The following is a 25,664-nucleotide window of genomic DNA, read 5'->3' as shown; positions in this document are numbered from 1 at the left end:
CGGGCCAAAAAGCCCAACTGCCGGCCATGAATAGCACAGCAGGACACCACTGATAGCACAAGCCTCTCTCCCCACAGCTCCCGATCGATGGCACAGGTATATACCAGGGCAGTCAGTGAGCAGGCAAGAACTATGCCAGGGCAAGGCAGGAGCTCTGCAAAAGGGCTAGGCTCTGGGCATTTGCTGGGGCACCCGTGCCTGACCTACCCTGCCCTTCAGCCAGCACAGCACAGACCCAGCAGGGCTCTGGGGCTGATCCTGCACAGACACTTGCCCAGCCCCACAGACATGCTCATGCCGGGGGCACTTTCTCTCCAGTGTGCATGCTGTGCCACCGGACCGAGGCAGACACCGACATCTGTGGGTACAAGAGAATGAAGTTCAAACTCTGTGTCCACAACTACTGCCAGGTAAGCTCTCTCGGGGCTCCCTCCAACTTTCTGCCCAGGAGGGGCCTTCCTTCCTCACCTAACAAGCTCCTGGCCTTCTCTGCTCTGCAGCTTCTTGCCACTGGGCTTTTCCCACAAGAGAGCACAGAAGACTTTCTCGTTGGAGACACCAGGCACGTCATCAAAGAAGCAGCCAAGAAGGTGAGGACCTCGCAGGCGCAGGGAGCTTGGCACCAGGAGAGGCTTGAGGCACCTCCTCCTGCTCCCCAGCAAAGAAGCCCCAGCCCTGGCACATGCAAGAGCCTCGTGTGCAGGTGGCTCTGTGGGCTCTAACCCAGCACTGCCCACATCCTGCTCCCTGCCCGGAGACGCAGGGCAGCCACAAAGCCCCAGTCCTGACACTCAGGGGGCTGCGGTGCTCTTTCCAGAGCTGCTTCATTTGCTACAAGATGGGGGCCAGCATCACCTGCTGTGAGACGGGCTGCGACCGCACCTTCCACCTGCCCTGCGCCCCAGACGGCGAATGTGTCACCCAGTACTTCGGGGCCTACAGGTAAGGGCTGCCCGCCCTTGCCTCAGAGACCCCGGCTTCATCTCCAAGCCCTTTCCATCTGCAGTGGCCATGCAAGGCAGAAGCCCACTGGGACAGCTGCCAGCAACCTGCCATAGACTGGGGAAGAGCCCACAAAGAGGCTGGGGTCTCTCACAGCTCCACCCCCCACATCGCCATCACTGCGGAAGGACTCTGCGCTTCCCACCTTCCCTCGCCCATCTCTTCCATCTTCCTCACAGGTCCTTCTGCTGGGAGCACCGCCCACAGCAGGCAGTGCACGCTCGTCCAAGCCAGGACAACACCTGCACCATCTGCCTGGACACCGTGGAAAACAGAATCTCCTACAAAACCATGGGCTGCCCTGCATGCCAAGACGCCCGCTTCCACCGGCAGTGCGTCCAGAGACTGGCTCTGCATGCTGGCATCGGCTTCCGATGCCCGTGTTGCCTGAACCAAGAGCCATTCATGATGGAAATGCTCACCATGGGGATCCGACTCTCCAAGAGGTTGGGTTTTCTCCTCCCAGCTCACAAGGTGTCAAGCACAAGTGCAGTGCCAGCCTAAGGACTGCCCTGGCAGGCCTGGCCACCTTCTGTACCATGCCTCTTGCCCGCAGCTCCACTGAGGAGCTGGAAACAGCACAGGCAGCGGAGCAGGGAGTGCCAGGATCTGCTTGATGCAGGGTCAGCTGGGCTCAACTCTTTCCCTTCCTTCTCTTGCAGACCCCCATCATGGGAGAGTGTCCAAGCAGTCACACCCTTAGGTCAGAGGCATGGCCGCTGCGATGCCAAAACGTGCCTTTGTCCAGGAGGCAGGGAGCACACGGAGGAAGCGGGGTAAGCTGCCAAAGCAACAATGCAGGGCTCTGAATAGGACCTAAGATCTCCCCACAAGCTCAGGGATGTAGAACTAAGAACAAGGGCTCTGCCAGGCCAGGCCATCCCTTGCTCTGGCACTTTGTCCGCACAACCAGTACCTCCTTTGATCCTACAGACCCTGGCAACTGAGGCTGTGCAGCTCCTGCGCTGCCGAGGGCACCCACAGACACTGCTCCTCTTTGGGGAACAGCACCTACTCCTGGGAGTGCCACACCTGTGCTGGCACGGAGACTGGTAGGCACCAAAGCACTCGGTGCCCCGCACTGGGGACAGGCGCCAGGCTGGGCCTGGCAGCAGGGCCTTCAGCACGCCTTGGCTCCAGGACAGCTCTGGCTACCACAGGAGCCTCTCCTGCTTACGGCCTGCGTGGCCACCCTGATGACCTTCCTGCCCCTCTTCGCAGGCTCCACTGGCAAACCAGAGCTTGTCAGCCCCAGCACTTCCAGCCAGGAATTATCAATGCCCTCCCAGGGTGTGTTGCTCCTCAACAGCACCTGCTTCCTTCGCCCTCGGCAGGCCTTGAAGCGGCGCTACTCTGAGGAAGAAATACCATCACGGACAACGTACAGCCCTCCTGCAAAACGCCGCAGGATCGATGATGGCCCAGCCCACAGTGCCGATGACAGCAGCCCCAGCACTTCCTAACAGGCAGTGTCGACGCTGCCTGAAGGCGCTTTGGCCATCAACAGTCAGGCAGCACGGCCACGACGTCCATACAGGCCACCATGGCTCTTCCACGGATCCACAACAGACAACCGCTCCCAGCCTGGGCCAATTCGTATGAGACATGTCTGGCGGCAACAACGCCGGGCCAAAAAGCCCAACTGCCTGCCATGAATAGCACAGCAGGACACACTGTCGCCCAGCCTGTAGCCCCCATCCCCCTCACCCATCAAAGTAGAGTAGAAATAAAATAAAGGTTTTTTACACTAGGAGAACCCACACGTCTTTTCCAGTCATTTTACTCGGCCTTTCTTCAGGCCACTGCTAGTGAAAGGGACTGGGATCTTCTTCCACAGCGTTGGCAGCACCCTCCCCTCTGCAGGCTGGCCCTCCTGGCCACTCAGCACCACGGCCGTGCCCTTCAGGCCTTGCTGGCCCTCACCAGCAGCTGTCAGTGTCCCTGCAGGGCAGCGCTCGGCTCCCGTGGCCTGTTCACATTCCTGAGCCCGCCTGCACCCACAGCCTCTGCCGTGCCCAGCACGCCTTGACCAGGCCTGTACGTCTTCCTCGGGTTAGCACCATTTCAAGACCTGTTGAAGGCACCACCAGCAGCTGCCCTTGACTGGAAAATGCCCTGCAGCAGCCCCTGGCCGGCAGTGCTGGGCCTGCTGTCCTCAGCACTCATGGCTGGCAGACCATCGATCCTGTGGCGTTTTGACAGCAGGCTGCAGGATGTCCATGCTCCTCTGTAGAAACCTGCTGCAATGCAGTTCAGCAGCTCCCACGCAGCACTCCACACAGCACTGTGGGACTGTGGGACGGGCACTGCCCTGCTCCTGCTGCCCACACTGGTGCTGCTACAGGCCAGCTGACATTGGCCTTCTTGGCCACCTGGGCACACACTGGCTCATGGATCCTCACACTGGGAAAGCTGGGGCTACTGCTCTCAGAGCTAAGCTCTGAAAACAAGATCTGCACAAAGTCACAACATTGGTGGAAACATTTCCACATCTTGCTTGTTTAGCCTTAATGAAGAATAAAAGGACGTGCGTTACATCTTGAAAATAAGGAGTACTCCGATGTTGCAGTTCAGGTGGCAGTGGCCACGGCAGCAGAGCACTGAGAGGACTGGTGAACAGGCCTCCAGAACACTGAGGTCTGATTCTCAACCCTTTGTTATGGCGAGATCCAAGGTTCCTAGTGCTTCTTAGTTTACGTGTTTTAAGTTTATTGGTTCAGGAGCTCTCCACCCAGTTTTATGTGTAAGTTCATGTTTATGTATTTCCCCTAGCTGCTTATGTATTAGTTCTGGAAAGTTCTGCTTTCTTCAATGCCCCACTGGTCTACTCATGTAATTCCCTCCCCTAAGTGATCTCCATTGATTATTCCCCTGTTATCCACTCCTCCTCCTCAGTCGATCCCCATCGCTTGTTTCCCTTTGTTCCACCCCCATATAAAATGCTGTGCTTTCCCCTTTTTCCTGGTCTTTGTCCCCGAATCTTCCGCCAGCAATAAACCAGCTGGAACCTACACACAGACCCCTCTGTCCCATCCTTTGCCTCTGCTGAGACTTTTACACCACCTTTGTTTGGGGCTCGCTCCTTGCAAAGGAGACAGCTTTCCCTCCTTGCTGCAGCCAACCTCTGCCTGTTGCAGCTGAAGCCAAGGACTGCAGCTGGATGCTGTGCTGCCTCGGGCAGCCCCAACAGTGTCACTCTGAGACCTGGTTGATTAAAGCAAGGAATCAAGGCATGAAAGGAATGAAGTGGGAGATGACAGCCCAGACCTCCTTTGGGCAAAGGAAGTACATTTTTTTTGATGCTTCCCAGGTTCTGGAGAGAACACTAGCCTGGAAGGTGGGGCTGGAGGGAGCTCTGTGACCTGCTGCACTGCCAGCACTTTCTTTCTGTTTTTGCAAAGCTTCTTCATCACTCCGTGCAACCTCAGTGGCCTGTGCTTCCTTTTACTGAGCTATTCCAGATTTTCACATCCTCATTACTTCTTTGTTCTTTAGATAAATATTGAGCACATCCTAGGTTTCTACAAAACTGCAAAAACACGTTCTCCAAAGATCCACACTTTAGCTGTTCCAAGAGAAGGGAGACCCTCAGGACTCTCTCAGGAGGCAGGCAAGGCGGGCACCAGTACTTCTCTAACAGTGCTAGATTTCACCCCAGGCCTTGTTCTCCCTCTGTTCAGTAATTTTACTTTCATTTCTGGATTGAGATCTCATCTGTTCCAGGCACACCAGGGCATGGTATGGTTGCATAGGCAGAGCTGGCCCAACCATAATGAGACAAGGAAAGTTGCGCCACATGGGGAAGGAAGTCCCAGATACCACCATAGTTGTTAGCCCTTTTTTTTTTGTTTTGTTTTACTTTACTTGGTATTGGTTTAGCATGTGACCACCCACCAGCCTGCTGAAGAACAGCATGGGCACAGGACTAGACTAAACCAAAATGTTCCTTCGCAAACCTATGCTGTGTGAATTACAAAGCAGTGACTTTCAGCTTGGAAAAAGCCACCCCCATGCATGTCTGAGCACCCTGCACTCCCTGGCCTCCCACCACGGTGCCTCCCCCTCCCCATAAGAGGTCTGAAAGCACAAGGGGCTCTCCCTCCCAGGGATGAAGGTCATCCAGGTTGCCTCATTACATGTCCCATCTCTGGACATGAATAGCGGTACCAGCCCTTAGCCCTATTACATGACTCCAATTCATCTCCACAGGGCCACAAAGAGCAAGGCCCTCCAAAACTATATTCTTGCATTAGCTCCTTCGCTAGCAAGAAGCAGCTGTGCTTGGAGAGGCCACTCTGTTGTCACCTGATGTCTTTAAAGATGCAGGTATGGTCTGCTCTGCACGCAACGGCTGCACAGGAACACCCACCCCACTTGGCTTTAATCTTGTTTTCATTTTTGTGCTGTCCAAGGTTAACTTCAGAGCTGGGAACTGCAACCCCAGCTCCCTAGCTGAGACTGCACTGCATGCAAATACCAGTCTCTTTCTCACACTGCCTTTACCCTTGACGTGAAGGAACTGCTCCTGTAGATGAGAGCGAGAGATCAAAGACTGTATCAGCAAGGCCATGGCTCTGTGTTTGTACAGCAACTGCCTGGCATTTACTGCAGTCCAGACAATACAAAATGTCGCAATTATACGGCTCTGATCCATGCACACACAGGAGCCTCCCCTAAAACACAGTCAACCTGATGCAGAGGCACAAAGTCCACCACTATTTTCATACAACAGCCTCATTTTCCCTGTCCTTTTTGATTTTTCCCTTACAATATTCTGCTGTGTGTACAAGTTTGCAACCCTTCATGGGCATCGGGTGTCACTTACTCGGGGATTGCTCCATTGTGGCATTGCTTAGAGCTCAGAGGAGGAACCGTGGTCCTGTCATGCCAGGCAGCATAGGGCACCCCCGCCCCGAGAGTAAGAGACACTCACTGATGTCTCAAGAACTTCTAGTCCATCAAATCTGGTGGCAGAAGAAAAGCAGGTGGTTTATCCTTGTTCTGTACAAGGGGAAGGTGCTGTGCTCAGCAGGAGGGCAGTGGCATCTGTCCTGCAGGGAGCTGGGTGACTGTTCACAGGTCATGGCAGTTCCCCAAGCACCAGCTCCCCAGGAGTGACGTGGGACTGTTCACTAACGCAACCTGAGGTTCATTAGCACGAGCCTCGGTGTGGCCTCGGGCAGAGGAGACGCAGCATCAGCTTCCACAGCGTCCTCGCTGGATAACTTCACAGTGGGAGAAGGCACAAGGTGGACGCGCATGCTGGCTCCTCTTCGGAGGAGGCACCTCAGGTGGCCATTGGATTTGGCTTGCATCAGCCCGGAGGCAAAGAAGGCAAGAGGGGCTCTGGTGTAGGTTCCAGCAAGTTTATTAGCAGGAGGGTCCAAGGACCAAAAAAAGCCCCGAGTGGAATCGTGCACAGCCTTTTATGGGAGGGGGGGGGCAGAACAAGGTGGGGAAAAGGGAAGTAACCAATGGGGTACAGTCAAAGGGGATACAATTTGACCAGAACCAATGCGGAAAACAGGGAGGCGGGAGTCACAACAGGGAACCAATGAACAACCAAACAGCGAAGAACTTTCCAGAACAAGGGCGGTAACTTGCACCCCAGAACCACCCAAGGGGAGGCAACCTAGACTTCAGTGACATCCTCTGATCCGCGCTCCAACTCACTGTCTTGGGTGGGGAAATCCACCCAGTGGATGGCCCTGGTTTGATTGGCATTCCATGGCCTCAGCCCAAGAGCGGGCTGAGCCACCCCAACAGCTCACCACTCCCTTCCCTCACCAGAGCAGCTCAAGAAGCATGAACTGCTATGGGGAAACTGTGCATTGACTGGTTAACACTGCCCCAACTCCTTAGGCCAGAGTAAGCAGCCAAAACTCAGTATTTGGGGTTTTTTCTGAAGACAAAGTGGGAACAGAACTGGGTACTCCTCCAGTGGCTTCCTGTCCCTGCGAATGACATAACCCCAAATCAAGGATGCCTCTCAAACCACCCGCTCCAACGAGGCTGCCCACACAAAAGGACAGTCTGTACAGTTACACATCTATAATGCAATACAACTAGGAATTTTCTGCTAAATATTTAGTCCTGACCAAAGTCCATGTATTAAACCACTGAAATACGGTATGTGAAAATGTGGGGGGGGAGGTTTTCCTGCATCTGTACAGTTGCTGCTGCTGCCACCTCTGATGACAGAGCTGGCCAGTCCCTGTGAGACTCACCTTACTCTGGCTATTCAAAAAGAAGAGTTTTTATCCTCAGAGAAGGCAGGAGCTGCCACAGCACTGGTGGAAGAAGGTGTGGACCACAGGATAATCACTGAAGCTTTCACCTGCTTTGTGATTTCCTCAGCTTTCCTGCCTCCATCAGGGGGGAAATTAATGATCCTGTTCTTTTCACACGTTATTCAGAAATGCTTCCAAAACTCCAAGTAATTCATATTTAATGATATCTGATTGTTGTTAAGGTGAAAAACTATTAACGGATACTGGAAAATGGATGTTCTTGTCCCAAAAAAAGTGTATGTAAGGAAGCACTACTGTGCATCTTCTCCCTCAGTGGTTTTAGGATGATTTCTGATGGCAAATTACTTGCAATCTCCCACCACATCCATGTGAGGCCAAGCTTCTTCAGCACAGCCCTAACTGCCAAAAACTTCCAAACACGTTGACCAGGCATTGGCCATCTTGCCAACAAGAGCCAGATGGAATGTACACCGCTGTCATTCCTCCCAGGACAGCCCATTTGAGCTATGGTTTTATTCCGTACACCGAACTAGGCTCTAGCACAGCTCATCTGAGGGAGGGCAGCCTCAGTGTCTGCTGGACATACCTATGGCAGACAGGGAACAGGAGTGTTTACAGGGTAACTACTGCCCTTTCTCATTTCACAGCTCTTCCAAATGACTGTATTAGCTTGAGAATTAGGTCTCCCATGTGTCAGACCCGGGGAAGGTCTGTGAGTTCATCCAAGGTCCAGGCCTTTGTTTGGTTTGCGCATTGTGCGAACGGTCAATACTCTTGAGGGGCTTTCTCTGCAGCCTGAGTTATAGCAGATTAATAGGATTTTATACAAGAATGAGTAGGAGTTGCTTTCTACCCATATTTGTTTGGACTAGTGCCGATAACAGCCTGGGGATTTTCCAGACAGCACAATCTCTGCTCAGATTTCTTCAAGCAAGCCTGAGCAGAGCGACAGAAAGTGTCGAGGGAAACAACAACTGAAGAGGATTCCTGATGGTCACCTCTTATCTGCACCACAATAACATTCAATAAGGATGATAATAAAAGCACAGCAAATTCAACTGGAAATTAAAAACAAAGGAGCATTCCAACCCGTGGCCTAAGTCAGCTGCCCTCCCTCGAGCCCTGAGCAATCCGACTGCAAGGGCCCCGGTAACTCCCTCCTGCTCCCCCATGTTTGACAGGCAAAGCAGTAAGGTTGGACTTGATGATCTTACAGGTCTTTTCCAACCTTAGTAATTCCATGAAATCTTACCACATTCAAGCATTTGGTGGCCCTCAAGACCCCTTAAAAGTGATGCTCAACACAGCAGCTTTGTGAGCTTCCCACCAGGGCACTACAAGGGATTTTTAATTGCTTCATAGTGCCAGTAATATTCTTTCCCGTGCCTACTTTTCCTGCTGAGGGAATGTTCAGCAGAACACCTCTTTTTACTGCACAAATACAGCAACTCCAACTGGTTAAGCCTCTCACTCAGGATGGAAGCACGACAGGGAGGCCCAGGGAAAGCAGTTCACAAGTTTAAAGGCCTATTTAAAATTTTGTCTCAAACCTCCACCTTCTCATTTGCTCTACTTCGGTGATGTGAGAAGGAAAGCCTCTTTTTTTCCCCTCTCAGCTGTCCCTACGTCCGTATCAGTCAGAATTGCTGGGCATTTGCCACACTAGAGGCACAGGAATTCTCCTAACTATCCCCCTTACACAAGATTAGCCACAGGAGTGCACAGCACAACTTATGCGCTGAGACAGCACCCAGAGCTGAGAGTGAAGCTTGTGTCACACCTCAGTATTAGTAAAGCCCAAAAGCAAGTGCCCAGGAGTTCCCGAACTCCAAAAACTCTCCACCCAGCAGTAAATTCTCAGTTTAAAGCCGAGCTTCTGGCTCCACCTGCTGCCAGAAGGGTGGAAAACATGAAGAAGCAGCTGTAGACAAAACAAAACAAAAAAAATGAAAAGAACAAAGAAATAACTAAGGCCTGCTTTTCTGCTTAACTCATCCGCCAACATTGTTGTTCAAAGACAAACAAAACAGATTGCTTAATCGTGGAAAACTCTTAACAGGTTCAAGATGTGCAGCTCTTTACCCGGTCATGACTACCAGGCACATGGGTCCTATTAAAAATTACCAGAATACATTACTTAAGTTTAGAAAATATTGTTTGATGACACAAATTCATGGCTTTTGCAGCTGAAAAGAACCCAGGTCAAGGACAATGTCATAAGCATGGTTCCTAAGATTGCCAGCAGGAAAGGGCAAAAAAAGGAATCCCTGCATTCAGTGTTTTCCCATCTCCCTCTGTTCACTGTGTGGTTCTTGCCTCTTAGTGTTTCACACGGTGCCCTGAAATCTTGGTTTACATTTACCCACAAAGAGTGTAATTTTTTCTTTTTATGCCAATATATATATTTAATGATTTCACGCCAAAACTCACTCACTTTTCCCTTGCCAAAGTGCACAGGTGCCAGCACAATTGGGCATTATTTCCACAAACAAAGCTCCCAGTGAAGCCAAGGGCTGCCCTGGGTGCCCCAGGAAGGCTGGTTTGGCTCTGGGGTGCTTGGATTACCTCCATGTGTTTGCACAGCACTGAAGGCAGGGTCACTATTCATTTAAAAAGCATTTCATATACCTGATTTAAAGAAACATCAGAAGCTACTTCACAAAAAATATGTGTGAATGATATGATGGAGACAGATTAAGCCTTTATAGCCAAATTCTCACAGCAACATTCTGCAGATACGTATTTGTGCTTTTAAGAAGCTTTATTGCCGTATAGGTCTTGCTAAAGAAACCTAAGCCCTCTGGATAGGCAATACAGAGCTCTTTCAAGTGCCATTTTAAAAATATTTTCAATTACAGCAACAAAAAGTAATGCCATTTCCACACTTGCATCTCCAGTTAATGCAAACTTAAAAAAAAACATACTGGGAAGGTACAGGAAAGGTATTCTCTGAGGTTGCACTTCTCACTTCTTCACCTCCTACAAAGTTATGATCCAAAACCCAAACTCATTTTATGAGACGTCTTACGTATTTTCTTTGCACATTTCAGCATGTGTATTACACTAATTTGTAGATTATTTTCAGTTTGGCCTCCTTCAAATTAAACTTTACTCAGCACCAGCCTTTGGCTGAGCTACCTCCACTTGAGCAATCAGTGGAACAAGTACAAACCCCAGAGCACTGGATTTCTGGCACCCAGGTAAAGGCACTTTAGTTGTCTACATTTTTTGGGAATAAAAGCCCTGAAGAAATTTTCTAAGGCTAATTAAGATCCCAGACAACAAAAGCACAGACAGGTTTTACAAGCACATTAGTTATACAAGCAGCTATATTTGAGTTTGAGAGGTTTAAGCGGTGTCACTGACAACTAGCCAAAATCCCAGTTTAGCACTGCCAGAAGACACAAAAACCACTTTCCATGATAAAGCAACTCCCCAAAACAGACACAACATTCCAAAGGCAGATGAGCTTTCTGATACCCTATCATTTTGTCACAGAAGAAGAGGAGGCACTTTCACATTCCCTTTGGCCATCCAGCTCCTCCTCCTAACTCACAGACTGCTGCCAACACGGTTTTTATTGTTTCTCAAGTGGAGGTTAGCTGGTGACAGCCTCTGCATCTGGGAAGAGAAGTCCCGGCTATCTGTCTTCACTTCTGAAGTAATACATGTAATTTTGTACTTGTTCTGGCATTGAACTGTAATAAACTAAACAATAAAAACCCTCTGTCTGCTCTAGCTCTGGTTCCAGACACACACCCTGGTCCTTGCTTAGTTAAGAGAGCCAGAGAGCTTTCAAATTGAAACAGAAAACTCCATTACCCCATCATTAAATAAGGGCAATTTAGGATGACTCGTCTTGGGAAAAGCTATACACACTCTGATATTCATAAGCTTACCAAAAAAATTGGACTCATGAAGCAACTAAAAGATAAATTAAAAGCTCAGATTCAGCAGTGGTGTGCTAGAGAACGAGAAAGATTCTCAAGTTCTGAAAAGTCTTGGCCTATTAAATCTGCAACCAAAAAGTGGGTAGGGTAAGATCTGAGCTCAAACCGATCATCAGCAGCCAGAGAAATAATCTCAGAGAACGCAGAATCAGTAGACCAAACCACAGACTGTTATATGCACTTCTTGTTTATTCAACAAATAAAAAACAGGGGGAACAGCTTCAAAGCTATTCTTCAAAACAGTTTGCACAAAAAACCCCTCCACAATACTGGGCATTAACTACAGGACGGCACCCAAACCACGTGAACTTCTCTGGCTGTTCCCAGCATTAGTGAGGGCACAGGGCAGCAGCGAAGTGCAGAACAGCAAGGGCTCTAGAAAATACCACCTCTCAGGGAAAAAAAAAAGAACTTTAATCAGAAAAGGAGTAAGGACTGGAACAAGAACAACCACAAACTTTAGGTATGTAAAGGGCTGTTGCACAGAAGGAAAATAACCTGTTCTCTGTGGCCTGAGAAGCACTACAGTGGCAACACGACACACACGTGGCAGGAAACTTGTTAACAGCGAGGACAGGGAAGCAGTAAAACAGACTGGAATCTTCTGCTCTCCAGTCCTTTTCGGCGATTAAGCAGTGACAAAGCTGTGGCAGAGAACAGACCTGAGCATGTCCTTCATCCTTGCCAGCCCCATTACCCTAGGAAAGTAAACTTCTGTGCTGCCAGGAGTTTTGGGGGTTTACCTTTTCAGTCTCTGAAAGGACCCCAGCAAGTGCTGTTTACCCTGTGATTGCTCTCAGGTATTTCCCTCCTTCCCATCAGGTTACACAACTACAGCTTTCAAAGATGTCAAACTTCTTCGGCAACACCTTCCTGCATTTTTTTCCCTTATTCCTAATGTGAGGAAAATCACTTTGCCAAAGGCCAGTGTCCACAAGGGAAACAGGAGAGCCCCTGCAGAAATCAATTCTATTCGAATGGAAAGAGATATCGCCCTGTCACCCCCGATGGAGTTTCTGGAGTGTTCCAAGGACGCAGCTTCCTTTTATTCCAAACTCCGACCCCAAGTGCCCTCCTCCTTTCCCCATTGGCTGCGGTGCCAGGCGGGCACAGCCTTCCCGATCCGCCTACCCCATATTCCCCCTGCAACAAGTTCCCCACGCCCATTCCTCCGGTATCCACTTACAGGCTCTGTGCCTGAGGGCTGCCACCCCCATTCCTCCAGACCCCAATAGGTTCCTGCAGGTTATCCAGGCGTTTGTAAGGACTCACGCAGCCATTTCTCTTATCCCTAAGGATAACAATCCCACTGCCATATTACCCCTTAGTCCTTGCAATAAGGACTGACTTTTCCAAGTGGGAATCAGTCTTACTTCACCCACAGGTGACACATCTTCCTGTCTCACCCAAAGCAAGGAAGAGGAAATGTTCTGTCACCCCAACCAGCACACTGGGTCACTTCATGAACTAAGGTGCCTTCCAAATCCCAAAGGATTGTTTACCACTTCACAGTATGAGCATGTGACTGTATTTAACCCCTATGCTCAGCAAAGGGAACATTTTGCACTGTGTGATTAATCAGGGTTTAGTTCAGCTAAAACCAGCTAAGAAAAATAAAGAACTTCAAGTTTCTGTGAGGTTTGCTCTTTTTGAAGACTCAGAGTATTTCCATTGCACATGAACATACTTTTTTATAATGCAAAGCATGTTTTAATATAAACATCCAGATGATAGAAAGTTTTGTAACAGTAAAAACAGATCTATATGCTCAGATCTGTTTTACAGGATTGCAAAGCCAAACACTGAGGCCACACTTGAAAACAGCATCTCTTTTCATACAATCAAAATATTGTACACACAGAACACAGCTCGATGCTTCTTGAGTTCACCAGCATAACACCCAGTTTGTCAAACCTTCAGTATTAAAATTTTTTTCAAGCTGCACGTGAAAAACACAAATTCACCCGCCATGATAAGTGCTTCCATCCTACAGACATCTTGCTGAGGGGCAAAAATTGCCAAATGCCATGTTTTGGAGAGTGATATGAGAGTGCAAGGCAACCTAATATATATATATAAATCACACTTTAAACTTTGACCAACACTTAAAACAATTAAGCAGATTTCTATAGGTATCTCCCCTCAAATATTCTGACTTAGCTGTTCAGTAAGTACAGAACTTTATTTCCAAGTATTCCAAGACTGGAAAGTCTTCAAAATCATTCTGTATTTTCTACAGAGCCGTTATAATTTAAAGATACAGCTATGTTTTAATAGTCAAGTCCTCTTAGATAAAAGGAATGAGAGATGCTTGCTTCAAGAGCAGGCCTTCATCATACACATTTCAACACACCCCCTTGGAGCAGTCAGCAGCCAGACTGTAAGAGCCATGTTTTCAGAAAGACAGGATGGTCTTGTGAATGATTTCAATGGACTCTCTGATTTCATCCTCCTTGATCACAAGTGGTGGAGCCAGGCGGATGATGTCGCCGTGCGTGGGCTTGGCCAGGAGCCCGTTATCGCGGAGCCGCAGACACACCTTCCAGGCATCATAGTCTGCAACGGGAGGGAGGGAAAACAACAACAGCACTTTGAGGACATTTCCAGCACAGCAGAAGAGGTGTCACACCTGCAGCACGTGGTGCTGTTTGCCAGCTGGCAGAGACATGATGCAGGGTGTTCACAAAGGGAGAGGTCACTCAGCTCCCTGGAATCCGCACTGAGTGACACTGCTCCAAAGCTGCCCTTTGCCTCACAGGTTTGCCTCAGCACACAGAGTTCTGCTCCTTCACAGCTCAGTGCTTGTCTAGCACTCAGCTAGACTTCAAAATAGATCTCAAAAGGGGAACCATGCAAAGAGGATGTAAGCAGACATGTGGACAGGACTTCAGACAAGGTCATGTTTATGTAACCTGGATTTCAGCACATCATCTTGGAAAATGACACCATCTTCCTGCACCACTTTATCCCTTGATCAAGTACCTTGATACTCAGATTTCTGATATAATTCAAGGTGTTAATCCCTAGAAACTTGCTAACATTAACTTTTTTCTTCTTTGTACTCTCCTGTATTCATTGTTCTCTTCTAACTCTTCTGGAGACAACTAATCTCAGCCAATGCTCCCATAATCTGTCAGGAACTGGTGTTCCAGATGTGGACAGTTTTTTCCAATGAGGAGAGACAAAGGTATTTGTTGGGAGGCAGATTAACCATCAGGTTTCAGCATTATCAAATCATAAAAGAGTTCAATAATTTAAAAACGATTGTTCAGCCTTTCTTAGTTAAAACCCCTCATATTTTTAATGGCACACAGTAACTTAAATCAGTTTTCAGTGGGTACTGCAGTACTATAACCATGACCTGAACATAAACATCGTGTCTATATGCCATCCCCCACCTGCAATTTAAGTTGAAAAATACTTTTCCATGCTGTGATTGTGCAGTTGATTTTATTTCCTCACCTTTGGTTTCCCGAATTACGATTGCATTTAAGAGCCCTTTTCCTCTTACAGCAGTTACAATATTAGAGGGAGTCTTCATGAGCTCGTTTCTTAGCAGATTACCCATTATTTCTGCATTTTTGGCTAGATTTTCCTCTTCAATTACCTAAAGAGAAGTCAGATCTACAGTCAGTTGAAGGGCACTGCATTTATTTTACATTCCATGGGGAAGGGGTGGATAATGACACTGAACCTGCTGAGACACAAAAGCTGTTGCAGCCACAATGTCCCTGCACAGGCTGCATGTCCCAGCAGGTTGGTATTGAGCCTTTACTCATTCATGTTTACAAGAAACAATAATCTCTTTGAAATTTTATTCTAAATTGACTGCTCTTTGTTTGCTGTTATTTACAACTAAACAGTAAACCTCTGAAGTCTCTTAGTCTTTCCAAGTCTGTGTATTGGGTAGTGATGAGGTTTTCTGTGTGACCTGCATCAATGTAGTCAATTAAGCAAGTACAAAATAATTGAATTGCACCTTCTGGACAGGACATTTTAGTTTCTGTTTGAGATCCATACCTGTTCTCAAGCTTACAGACCAGCAGCTTCTGCTGATACAGTAAAATAACCCAATTTCAAAATGTCTTCATGAAATTAGTGAAGGTATTTGACCAAACTTACATAATTGCCTTGAAACTTCCCCTAGATAAATTTTATTTTGATATTTAAGACATTAAGACCATAAGAACATAGGAATTGAGACACATTTCCAATAAAAAAATTTAGAATCTATTTTATGATCTATAGATAATCGCTACCAGTTTTCCATTCTTATTTAAAGCTAGATTTCTACTCGTCGCATGAAAAATAATACTATTTATTTCAGCAAAGATCATGACTCCCTTTTTAATTTGGATTCCAGATCTTTATCCCCACACACAAACCTCCAGAGCTGCCATTGCCACACGGCAAGCTAATGGATTTCCGCCGTATGTGGATCCGTGTTCACCAGGTTTAATGGTCAGCATAACTTCATCGTCACACAGCACTGCTGAGACCTAAAATGGGAAGGTCAGCAAATTCACATATTTAGAACAGTAAACTTTAATATCTCTGAAGCAAACTTTCCCTCAGAACTCAGGAAAGGATCATTTTCAGCCTATGGTGATAAATTACATTTACATTCCCAGGTCTGTATACAGGGAATAGCAGATCTGACAATCCCATAATTAATCCCTTAAATACACTTAGTTATAGTGGTAATACAACTTTTAACCACAGCTGAGGGGCATTTCTCCAAACTGAATATTATTTCAAGAGTTTAAGCTTCAATACTTGCTTTAACAACTCAGAAATCCCTTCAGTTGGCCAAAATAGTTCAAGGCATTGTAATTTCCAGCCTAATCAGCAGGAATTTAAGTCACTCCAAGAGGATAAAATCAGCCATGCAGGCATGCCAAACAAATGAAATAATGCCACTTGTTCAGCTATGAAGGTAGTATCAGGTATTCCATTATTTTATTATGTCTCTCTCACAGGCTGGACTGTCTGGTCATAAATCATAGCTAATCTTGCAAACAACAATTTCTAAGTACAACAAACATCAGATTTATTGTTCTTCCAACTGGCACGTTTTCAGTGTTAATGACTAAAAAAAACCCAAACCATTATTCAACAAATGTTTGAGTCATTTGGTATTATTTTAAATTATTAGTATTTCTTTGGTACTCACAGGGTATAAGCCACCAGAAAGGGCCTTTCCAAGAAGAATTATGTCAGGTCTCACATTTTCATGGTCAACAGCCAGCATTTTCCCTGTTCTGGCTAAACCAGTTTGTATTTCATCAGCAATAAACAGAACCTTTAAAGAGAAGAAGAAAAATCTTCTAAAAAACGAAATAAAATCCAAACAGAACAGAGAATTCCTTTCACTCCTAACCCAGTTCCAACAATACAATTATTTTTTTGAGGTATCACAGCAATAATGAAGACAATTTTATTAATAATATGTCAGTGTCTTCCTCTGAAGGTATGAAAAGATTTATGAGTAGCATTTACAAATTAAGAATCTGAGTTCTGTTGGAACAGAGATCACTGATTTTTAAATCAGAGATCACTGATAACCATTTTTTTCAGTGTTTCATTATATGACCCATTATTGTTACTGGTTCTTGGTAGCAGTTATGCACTTCAGCAACAAAGGTCCTGGATAGCCCTGGTAATTGGCTTTGGACCCAAGGAACTTATAATGTGGAAAAGAAATTAAAAGTCAAATTAACCTAAAATAAATGCAGTTGAAGAACATTCATTAGAAACTTAAATCGATGACAATAGTAAAAAATAGTGAAAAATGGTGCACTGCTAAGAAGTACTTTTTAGTGAGGAAACACAAGAAGTATCCCTGCATTATTCCACTGAAAGAAAGGCAAATTATTAAATAGCATATAAAGTTCTATACCTTGTATAGAAGGGTGACCTTGTAAGGTACACCAGTAAACACAGTGTGTAATGTTAAACATTTAATGTTACAGTGAATTCCTCACATTGTGTTTTGTGCAGAGCTCCCTCACTCCTGTGAGATAGCCTTTGTCAGGAACAATCACTCCTGCTTCCCCTTGAATTGGCTCCACCATGAAAGCTGCCACGTTGGGGTCTTGAAGGGCCCGCTGCAACATTGGACGTAGGGAGAGGAAAGAGAGGAAGAAAAAGCTTTTACTCAGGTCAAATATAGAAAATACATATAGCAGAACCTGATTCTAGCCCTGGTGTTCTTCCTCAAAGGAAGAGAAGAGCATTCCTGTCAGGCAGCTCTCCCCGAGTGCCACTTCAGTTCTAACACTGTGTCACTGACTGCAGTGTAAAATCAGCTGCTGTGCTTGCTTGGGAAGGTACAAACCTTGCAGACTGCAAACCCAGACAAGCAGTTTATCAGATCAGTTCATAAATCACCTCAGAAATACCCTCAGTTTCGTATTACCCCATACAAGACAAACAATTGCTCAAGTCTTTCCTTAAGCAAAAAAAGAATGGAGCCCCTCTAGAACAATTTTACCTTAAAGCAAAGTCCACAGGTACATTCCTGTACTACCAAGTTCAAAAAGGTTTAGAAGTCCACGAGGCACAAGAGATTTAATGATTCCCAGCATGAATTTACTGCAGCTTTTCTCAGCATTGCCCATGAGCAGAATTCCAGCTCCAATGAAGGCATTAAATACTTGCAGGCCTTTCACCATGGGAAGCCTGATGTAGGTTCAAACCTGAACAAGCTTTTCCACACTGCAGCTATAACCCACTGAGAGACCTTTGCTTCCCCTAACCCAACTCCAAGGAGAAAAGCAGCTCTGTTCTATAATCTCTCAATATCCAAAACCCACTCACTTGTATGAAGCAGACCCAACAGGTACAGAGGTTTTTACCCACAGAAATGATGTACCTAATCAAGGTCACCCCCCCACCCCCAACAGCTTGACAGGATTAATCTCAGAGAACACAGGGAAATACAGAATCAGTGGCATTTCAGGAGCTCGTGAAACAGCAGCCTGGCATGGTTTTAAGGATGCTGTGAAACTGAAAATAAGTATTTGCAACTGCAGTGAATTCTAGTCATAGAATCACAGGATGGTCTGGGTGGGAAGGGACCTTAAAGCTCATCCCATCCCACTTCTTGCCATGGGCAGGGGCATTTCCACTAGACCAGGCTGCTAGGAAATTAAACAGATCATGTGGTTTTCCTCTCATGTCCTAAAGCAAAACTGAAAATCAAAACCAAAGCAGAATTTACCCACATTCCAGTTCATAATTATAACAAACACATTCCTTGTATATGTCTACTCACAGATACCTTAACGTCAAAGCAAGGGTTTCAAAGTATAAACTTCTGATTTTCCTTGCTACTTAGCAAAAAGACATTGCAAAATGACTTCTTACAAGAGAACAAGAAGTTGTCAAATACCTCAAGAGCTGGTAGATCATTGTATGGGATCAGTTCAAACCCTGGCATGAAGGGTCCAAACCCATCGTAGCTGGATGGGTCAGTAGAACTGGAGATGGCAGACATTGTCCTGCCCCAGAAGTTGCCAGCTGGAAAAAAAAAAGGAGAAATTGTTACAAAACTGACCAAGAGCCAGAACACTTTAAAGGACATTACACGTCCCATTTGGTGATGCATTTTAAGAGTTATCTAACAACGTATCAGCATCCTTCTCTTAATTGTTAGTATTTTGTATTGATGACATAAATACACTCTGTTGCTATATCAAAAGACAAAAGAAAATTATACTCTAAGACCTGACAATTATACAAAATAATTTCCTTTAGTTTTGTTAGTAGTCTGAAAAATCGAAAAAAAATCAGATAACATCATTTTAATGATAATGTTCAGCTTTAATGCAATTATTACTTATAAAATGTAGGGGGAAAAAGTATTTAAATAGTAAGCTTTCTTCTGGAAGATTTTATAAAATACAGAACCATTAAACAAAATTAGCATTCACAAAACTGCTTTATCTATAACCAAAAAATACTAAATATAAGATTTTTTTTTTAATTGTATATAGGTTTTTAAAATTTTTCTATTTAACAAATCCCAACAGTCTCTTCAGGAGCAGGTAACTTCTCCCTGTTACAGAGCCAAGCAGGGCAGGCAGGTAAACGAAGGAAATATCCCAACAGAGAATCAGGGTCCAATATTTACTTTAGCAACATTGCTTTTACTTTCATTATATCAAGACTCCAATGTTAATGCCAATTTCTGGAAGACCTGGAGAATGCAGAACAAAAGCCCTGGCAGGTGAAGCCAAGACAGCAGCTTAACCCTATTGCACAATCTAGAAGAAGTGTGGCCGAGGTTTGAGGAATTAATCTACAAAAAAGTTCTGTAAGGAGCCAGTCAGGAGTTAAAAGTACTGCACTTTAAGTGATTAAAAGAGCATGGAGGACTGGATGTGCTTTCCGTGTGACTTCAGGCTGCCTCCCAACAATCCAGTGTCCAGATCCTCAAGACCTCAATTCATAACACACACTCTACATACCTGCAAAAATGATTTTAGCTTTGTATTTTGGAATTCCTTTCACAGTGTAGGCCCATTTCCGAGCCAGTTTACAGGCAGTTTCTCCAGCTTCCACTCCTAAAACATAAAGCAGCACCATTATCACTCTTGCACGTGGAACAAGCCATCAATGCAGCAGAAAATGTTACACAACCATTGAATTTCAGAAACAAGAACTAAAATGGAAATAAAATATTTCTTTACCTGTGTTCATTGGAAGAACTTTGTTATAATTGAACATTTTGGTGACAAGCTCCTCATATTCCCCAAGGACATCGTTGTAGAATGCCCTGGATGTCAGGGCCAGTTTTTCAGACTGGGCTTTCAGAGCATCCACAATCTTTGGGTGACAGTGGCCTTGGTTGACTGCACTGTAAGCACTTAGAAAGTCAAAATACTTTCTGCCTTCAACATCCCACACGTAAACACCTGGGAAAACAAACCTGTGGTCAGCACACAGAATAAAGATGACACAGGACAAAAAAGGCTCCTTAAACATAATCAAAGACGAGAGTAAATTTAAATTAAGTGGCAATACATGAACAGCCCACAAGGACTTAAGATATGTTCCAATGCACCTTTTCATGTTCACATTAAAACTCTCCATAGAAGGTAACAGACGAAATTAAGTTGCTTGAAATTTTTCTTGCTGAGTTATTCTGAAGATTATCAAGACTTAGACCTCTGTTTAGATAAATCATTTTAGAGACACCACAAGTTTTTCAGGTGCCCTTATGCATAATGATTCTGCTCTCTAATCAACAATTAGCTGTCTTTGTTTCATCAATGATCTCAATCCTACCACAAAAAAAAAATGTTTAGAAATCAATCAGGTCAAAACCATTCTGCCATGATCTCATTACACTTACACAGACACACCCCACCTACAATCTCCAGGAAAAACCTAAATAAAATACCTTTTCCTCTTTCCAGAGCAACAGGCAGTGGGTGATAGTTGTGGGCACCATATTTCGCCTCACGCTCAAAGATGAAATCAGACGAGGGAGGTCCCTGAATGGTTTTTTTAGGAGCAACTGAGGTGGCAGAGCTCAGCGAGGAATGAAGGCCTCGGCAGAGAACAGCAAGGTTCTGGGAGCGGGTTAGCTTGGAAAGCATGATGAACTTCAGGAATTCTGATACAGATCTGGAGGGAAAAAAATAAAGAGAGTTAATAATTAGCACTAAGAACACTTCAGAAGCAATGTCTGACACGATTGAAGTGGTTTTACTGCCAGGATTCCAGGTTCCTCAACTATTTTGAAATTCAGCCAAAAAGCTTATATGAAGTATAAATTAAAGGGGAATTAACTTCAAACAAGTTGTTTTTTCTATTCTAAAGTACACTTACAGAAAGAAAAAGAAAACTAAACTGTGTGACTCAGCAAGTCTATGAATCAGTTACATCATTTTTCCTGCAAGTGTCCCTTTTTCGCTGCGCCCTAAATTCCAAGGTACTTACATAAACTACAGTAAGAAAGTTAAGTTCATCAAACTTCTTGTTCTATTGAAATGTCCATTTTCTACCAGATTGCCATCAGACAAATCATGTCACAAAATCAGAAAGCAAATAATACAACACTGAGAAGAAGCACCCAACAAAAATCACATTTAGCTGACACTATTAACAAATTTGATGAAAAGATTAGTTTTAACTGATCTCTGCTTTAAGAAGCAAAATTTGTGACTTATAAATTGTATTCTGGATTGTAAATGTTGCCACCTACCCCTAAGCACTCGCTGATGGTACCATTTTTAAGACCAACATTCTGTTCGGCCTGGAAAAGAGGAGGCTCCAGGGAGACCTCAAAGCCCCTTCCAGTGCCTAAAGGGGCTCCAGGAGAGCTGGAGAGGGAATTTGGACAAGGGGTAGAGGGACAGGACAAGGGGGAATGGATTCACACTGACACAGGGCAGGGGTGGATGGGATATTGGGAAGAAATTCTCCCCTGTGAGGGTGCTGAGGCCCTGGCACAGGGTGCCCAGAGAAGCTGTGGCTGCCCCTGGATCCCTGGAAGTGCCCAGAGCCAGGCTGGACAGGGCTTGGAGCAGCCTGGGACAGTGGGAGGTGTCCCTGCCCATGGCAAGGGTGGGACTGGATGAGCTTTAAGGTCCCTTCCAGCCCCAACCATTCTGGGATTCTACGATCAAAAAATAGATGGAAAGTAAGAGTGTGTCAGATATTAATGATCATTAGAGCACTCTGTATTTTCCCAGCAATTCCCCCTGAATACATAACCTTGTATTGTCACCATCTAGGGATAACCTGAGGGTAGTCATGGGGCAAATGCACTTTGATTTCTTCTCCATGCCTGCACCTCAGTCAATATAAAGACACATCCCAGAGAAGGGGAAGTGAGTTGGCACTTTAAAAGCTGTTTGAGGAAGCTCCTCTCACAGCAGGGAACAGCAGAGAGCCAAGAGTTCTCAAAGCTCAGCTTTCTGGTCTCACAGAACATGACACTTACAAACTGGCAGACAGTTTGATCCCCAGAGGAGGATCACAGATCACAAGTACTCTGCTTATCAAATGCAGCCTCCTCTGTAACACACTCCACAGCAAACTGAAGAGCTGAGCAGCCTGGACACTGCTATACCACCTAACAAAAGCAGATTGCAAAACCTAACCAAAAGATAGCTATGAAATACCAACAGGAGGATGCAAGGCTTACACAAGGCTGCTTGCTGAGACAGAAGTATTAAGTCATGGATTTATCCCTACTTTACTTTGGAAAAGATCTGCACCCTGAAGGTGTTGCCTTGAACAGAGAGGCATTTCTTTCAGCAGATTCCTCAGGAATTACTTTGCTGCTCCTCTCTTCTAACCAAAGCCAAAAGACTGTTTTCTCTGTATACCAAAATCCAAAGAAGAGTCAATATTCTCTATTACAGCAAGAGATGAATGCTGCACAGCTCTGGGCATGTTTCCAGCTGTTAAAGATTAGCCCTCTGTGTTAGCACTTTTCAAGATTGTTATTCAAGGATTTCGCAAACAAAAAACCAAATAATTCTCTGTGCAAGAAAAAAAATAAATCTGACCACTCAATATTTCAACCTGCTTAACTCCTAAAATGTAATTGGTCTGTGACATCCTGGCCCCTGGCAGACCAGAGCAGGTAATCCTATCACAAGCTTCTATATTTTGGAGATTTTCCAGACATTCCTGAAATGAAAGGTACAAAGAAGTTAAACTCTCATCTGCCCTGTACCTTTCTGCATGAAGAATCACAGATCCCCAGTTTGAGGTTATTGTTTTACTTCTTTCAGGTTGGAAAATATTAATCAGATTTTTTTAAAAGGGCTTTTTCCTCCCCTAAGGGAATTGTCCTGCAAACTGTGCTAGTGAGGCCACATCACTTTAGCCAAGGTGTGGAAGACTACATGGAGAAGAGCTGAGTAAAGTTGAGAATTACAGATTAATCTGGAGTTAAAAGAAGGGGGAAAATTTGGGTTTGATGATCAGCAAGACAAGGTGAGCAGAAATTTCAGAAAGGGGAGGGGCACAATAAGGAAAAAACCCCAAGCAAACAAAATGAAATAAAATCAAACTCATTACCAACTGTGAGGAAGAGAAATATGAACGTGCACTGCAGCAGGCAGTACTGGAATCAGAAGCCAGGGAATTACAGCAACTGGAAGAGGTCTTGCATCAGAACAGAAAAACCACTCAAAACACAGCTATAAAACACTTGAACAGCTCTGCTCAGCTGTTGAGCAAGATTATCCAGACAGAAGCCTGCAGACTGCACAAGTAACTTGAATAGTATGTATCTGACACTGAAAAACACCCCAAGGTAAATGGGGGATATTGTCAAACACATGAAAACACTCAGGTTCATGTGGATAGAGCAGAGAATCGCAGTGCAGCCTTTACCAGCTGAATCGAAGGAGTGAACGCTCGAGGGGAGAAGCAGGGGGGACATCAGCGTGGACAGGCCAAGCTACCTCTGCAGACCAGCACCACAGCACAACAGCTTAGGGCCCAGGCTGGCAGACAAGAGTTGCAGAGTCCCAGAACCACTGAGGTTCGAAAAGACCTCTGCTATCATCGAGTCCGAGCTGTACCCGATGCCCACCTTGTCACCAGCCCAGAGCCCTGAGTGCCACGTCCAGTCCTTCCTTGGACAGCTCCACGGATGGGGACTCCATGGGCAGCCCGTTCCAAAGTCAAATCACCCTTTCTGTGAAGAAATTCCTCCTAATGTCCAACCTGAACCTCCTCTGGCACAGCTTGAGGCCGTTTCCTCTCGCCCTGTCTTTGTTACCTGGGAGCAGAGCCCAATCCCTACCTGGCTACAGCCTCCTTTCAGGGAGTTGTAGAGTGGGAAAAGGTCCCCTGTGAGCCTTCTCTTCTCCAGAAAACAAGAAAAAAACCAAGGAAAAGCAATAAACCCAGGGGTCAAATACCAGATCCCCCCCGCCATCCCCCCACCAAGGCGACGGCCAAAGACACTGCAGAGGCAAGGATGTGGCATCGCGAAGCGGGGCTGACACAGGCACAGAGGAGGGACGGGCTGTCACCTCCCCCGCCCCCCGCACAGCGACAGCATTCCCGAGGCCTTGCCGACGGGGCCGGCTACAGCCTCCCCGGCCGCGGGACAGAAGCAGGGCACGATGGCCCAGCGAGAAGCAGGAATGGCCCCCGAGGGCGGGACGGGCCGTACCTGGTGCTGCTGGAGGTGCCGGAGGTGCTGCCGCTGCCGGGGCCCGCGGATAAGAGGCGGATGCGGCCGCGGGCCACTGTCACCGCTCCTCGCCCCGCCCCCGCCCGCCTGACGGCGCAGGAATCGCGGCTGCGATTGGCTCTCGCGGCTGATTGGCAGCCACCGCCCCCGCGCGGCGGCACCGCCCCTTGGCGCGAGGGCTCCCCATTGGCGGGCGCGCGCGAGCCAGGGCCCTGCCCGTCCGCGTCCCTCAGGGGCGGCGCCCGCGGGCCCCGCCCGCCGCTCCCCCGGCCCTCAGAGCGAGGGCTGCGGCCTTTGGACGGGTTCATCCCGGCGCTCGGTCTTTCACCGCCTTCCCCCATCGCTCACACCGGCTGCTCCGTCCCTCAGACCGGGGCTCCGCTCCCCTCTGCCGAATTAGTCTAAGCAGCAATCTTTGCGGTCACAGAACCCCCACACACCCCGGCGGGATGAACCCCCCCCCGCTCCACCCCATCGCCCTCCCGCCGCTGTCACCGCTCAGCCGCACCTCGGGGAAGTCACTGTAGAAAAGGGCGAGCACTGAAAAAAATTGAGAGGAATTGGAAAGACACTCCCGGGAATGGGAAGTGTGTGGTATGGTGGTGGTAACTCCGCTGGCGGCTGCAGGTTCCCCAGGGATGTGATGACAAGTGCTCTGTGTGTGCCCAGCCCTGACCTTTCTCTTCACAAGAGATGTGCATGAGCTTTTTCCCGATCTTTTTTTTCATATGGCTAACAGAAAACATTTCAAAATAACAGCCAGGGATACACTAAGGTCGCTAAGGAGTTTCTCACGGAGCTCCTGTGCCAGGTGTTTTTGCCTACACGTACCAATCTTCCCCCCCAGTCCGCCGCGGTCCATCCAGCGAACCCATGCCCTGCCCTTCTCCACATGGAAGGGCATTGATGGAACCCCGAACTGCAGGCTTAGCTGCCTTGGAAGAAAAGGGGGGAATGTGGGGGGAGTGAGGTCCAGGAGCACCCAGTGTGCTCTGACCAGGAGCTTTGAGCTGGGACCAGCAGGTGAGCAGGGACAGGCTGGAACAAGCCAGCGCAACCCTGACCTTTCCTCGAGCTAAATTACACCTGGAGAGCGTTTTGTAACCAGAAGATCAGGACGTTCAAGTGGAACTGCGAGGTGTGTTTCATAAATACGTGCTGGTTTTGTCCAAAAGAATCACAGACTGGTTTTGGCTGGAAGGAACATTAAAGCCCATCCATGCCAACCCCTGCCAGGTATAGCAGGGACACCTTCCACTATCCCAGGCTGCTCCAAGCCCCGTCCAGCCT

At 46.8% G+C, this 25,664-nt stretch overlaps 2 protein-coding genes across 3 annotated transcripts; one reads left to right on the top strand and one right to left on the bottom strand.

Annotated features, from left to right (window-relative positions):
• The first annotated feature begins 5 nt into the window (after nt 1-5).
• On the top strand, nt 6-2,741 carry LOC120410248 (PHD finger protein 7-like). 2 transcript variants are annotated; one of them, XM_039554506.1, is made up of 8 exons: nt 6-96; nt 319-410; nt 501-590; nt 818-942; nt 1,182-1,448; nt 1,665-1,778; nt 1,936-2,054; nt 2,224-2,741. In XM_039554506.1, the coding sequence occupies exons 2-8, from the start codon at nt 324-326 to the stop codon at nt 2,463-2,465; spliced, it is 1,044 nt and encodes a 347-aa protein (XP_039410440.1). In that variant the 5' UTR covers nt 6-96; nt 319-323; the 3' UTR covers nt 2,466-2,741. The 2 variants fall into 2 exon arrangements, with proteins under 2 accessions (XP_039410440.1, XP_039410439.1); XM_039554505.1 differs by having other exon boundaries at nt 1,936-2,455.
• A 10,625-nt stretch (nt 2,742-13,366) lies between these two features.
• On the bottom strand, nt 13,367-24,480 carry OAT (ornithine aminotransferase). Its single transcript, XM_039554115.1, has 10 exons — nt 24,354-24,480; nt 20,610-20,836; nt 19,897-20,121; nt 19,675-19,770; nt 18,597-18,724; nt 17,188-17,310; nt 16,377-16,505; nt 15,589-15,702; nt 14,666-14,810; nt 13,367-13,759 (listed from the first exon to the last, which is right to left on the bottom strand). Exons 2-10 carry the CDS (start codon nt 20,806-20,808, stop codon nt 13,599-13,601), a joined length of 1,320 nt encoding a protein of 439 aa, XP_039410049.1. The 5' UTR covers nt 20,809-20,836; nt 24,354-24,480; the 3' UTR covers nt 13,367-13,598.
• Between the last annotated feature and the right edge of the window lie 1,184 nt (nt 24,481-25,664).

Source organism: Corvus cornix, chromosome 6, assembly GCF_000738735.6.
Source record: "Corvus cornix cornix isolate S_Up_H32 chromosome 6, ASM73873v5, whole genome shotgun sequence".
NCBI lineage: Eukaryota > Metazoa > Chordata > Aves > Passeriformes > Corvidae > Corvus > Corvus cornix.
This window is presented reverse-complemented; position numbering and strand designations above follow the sequence as displayed.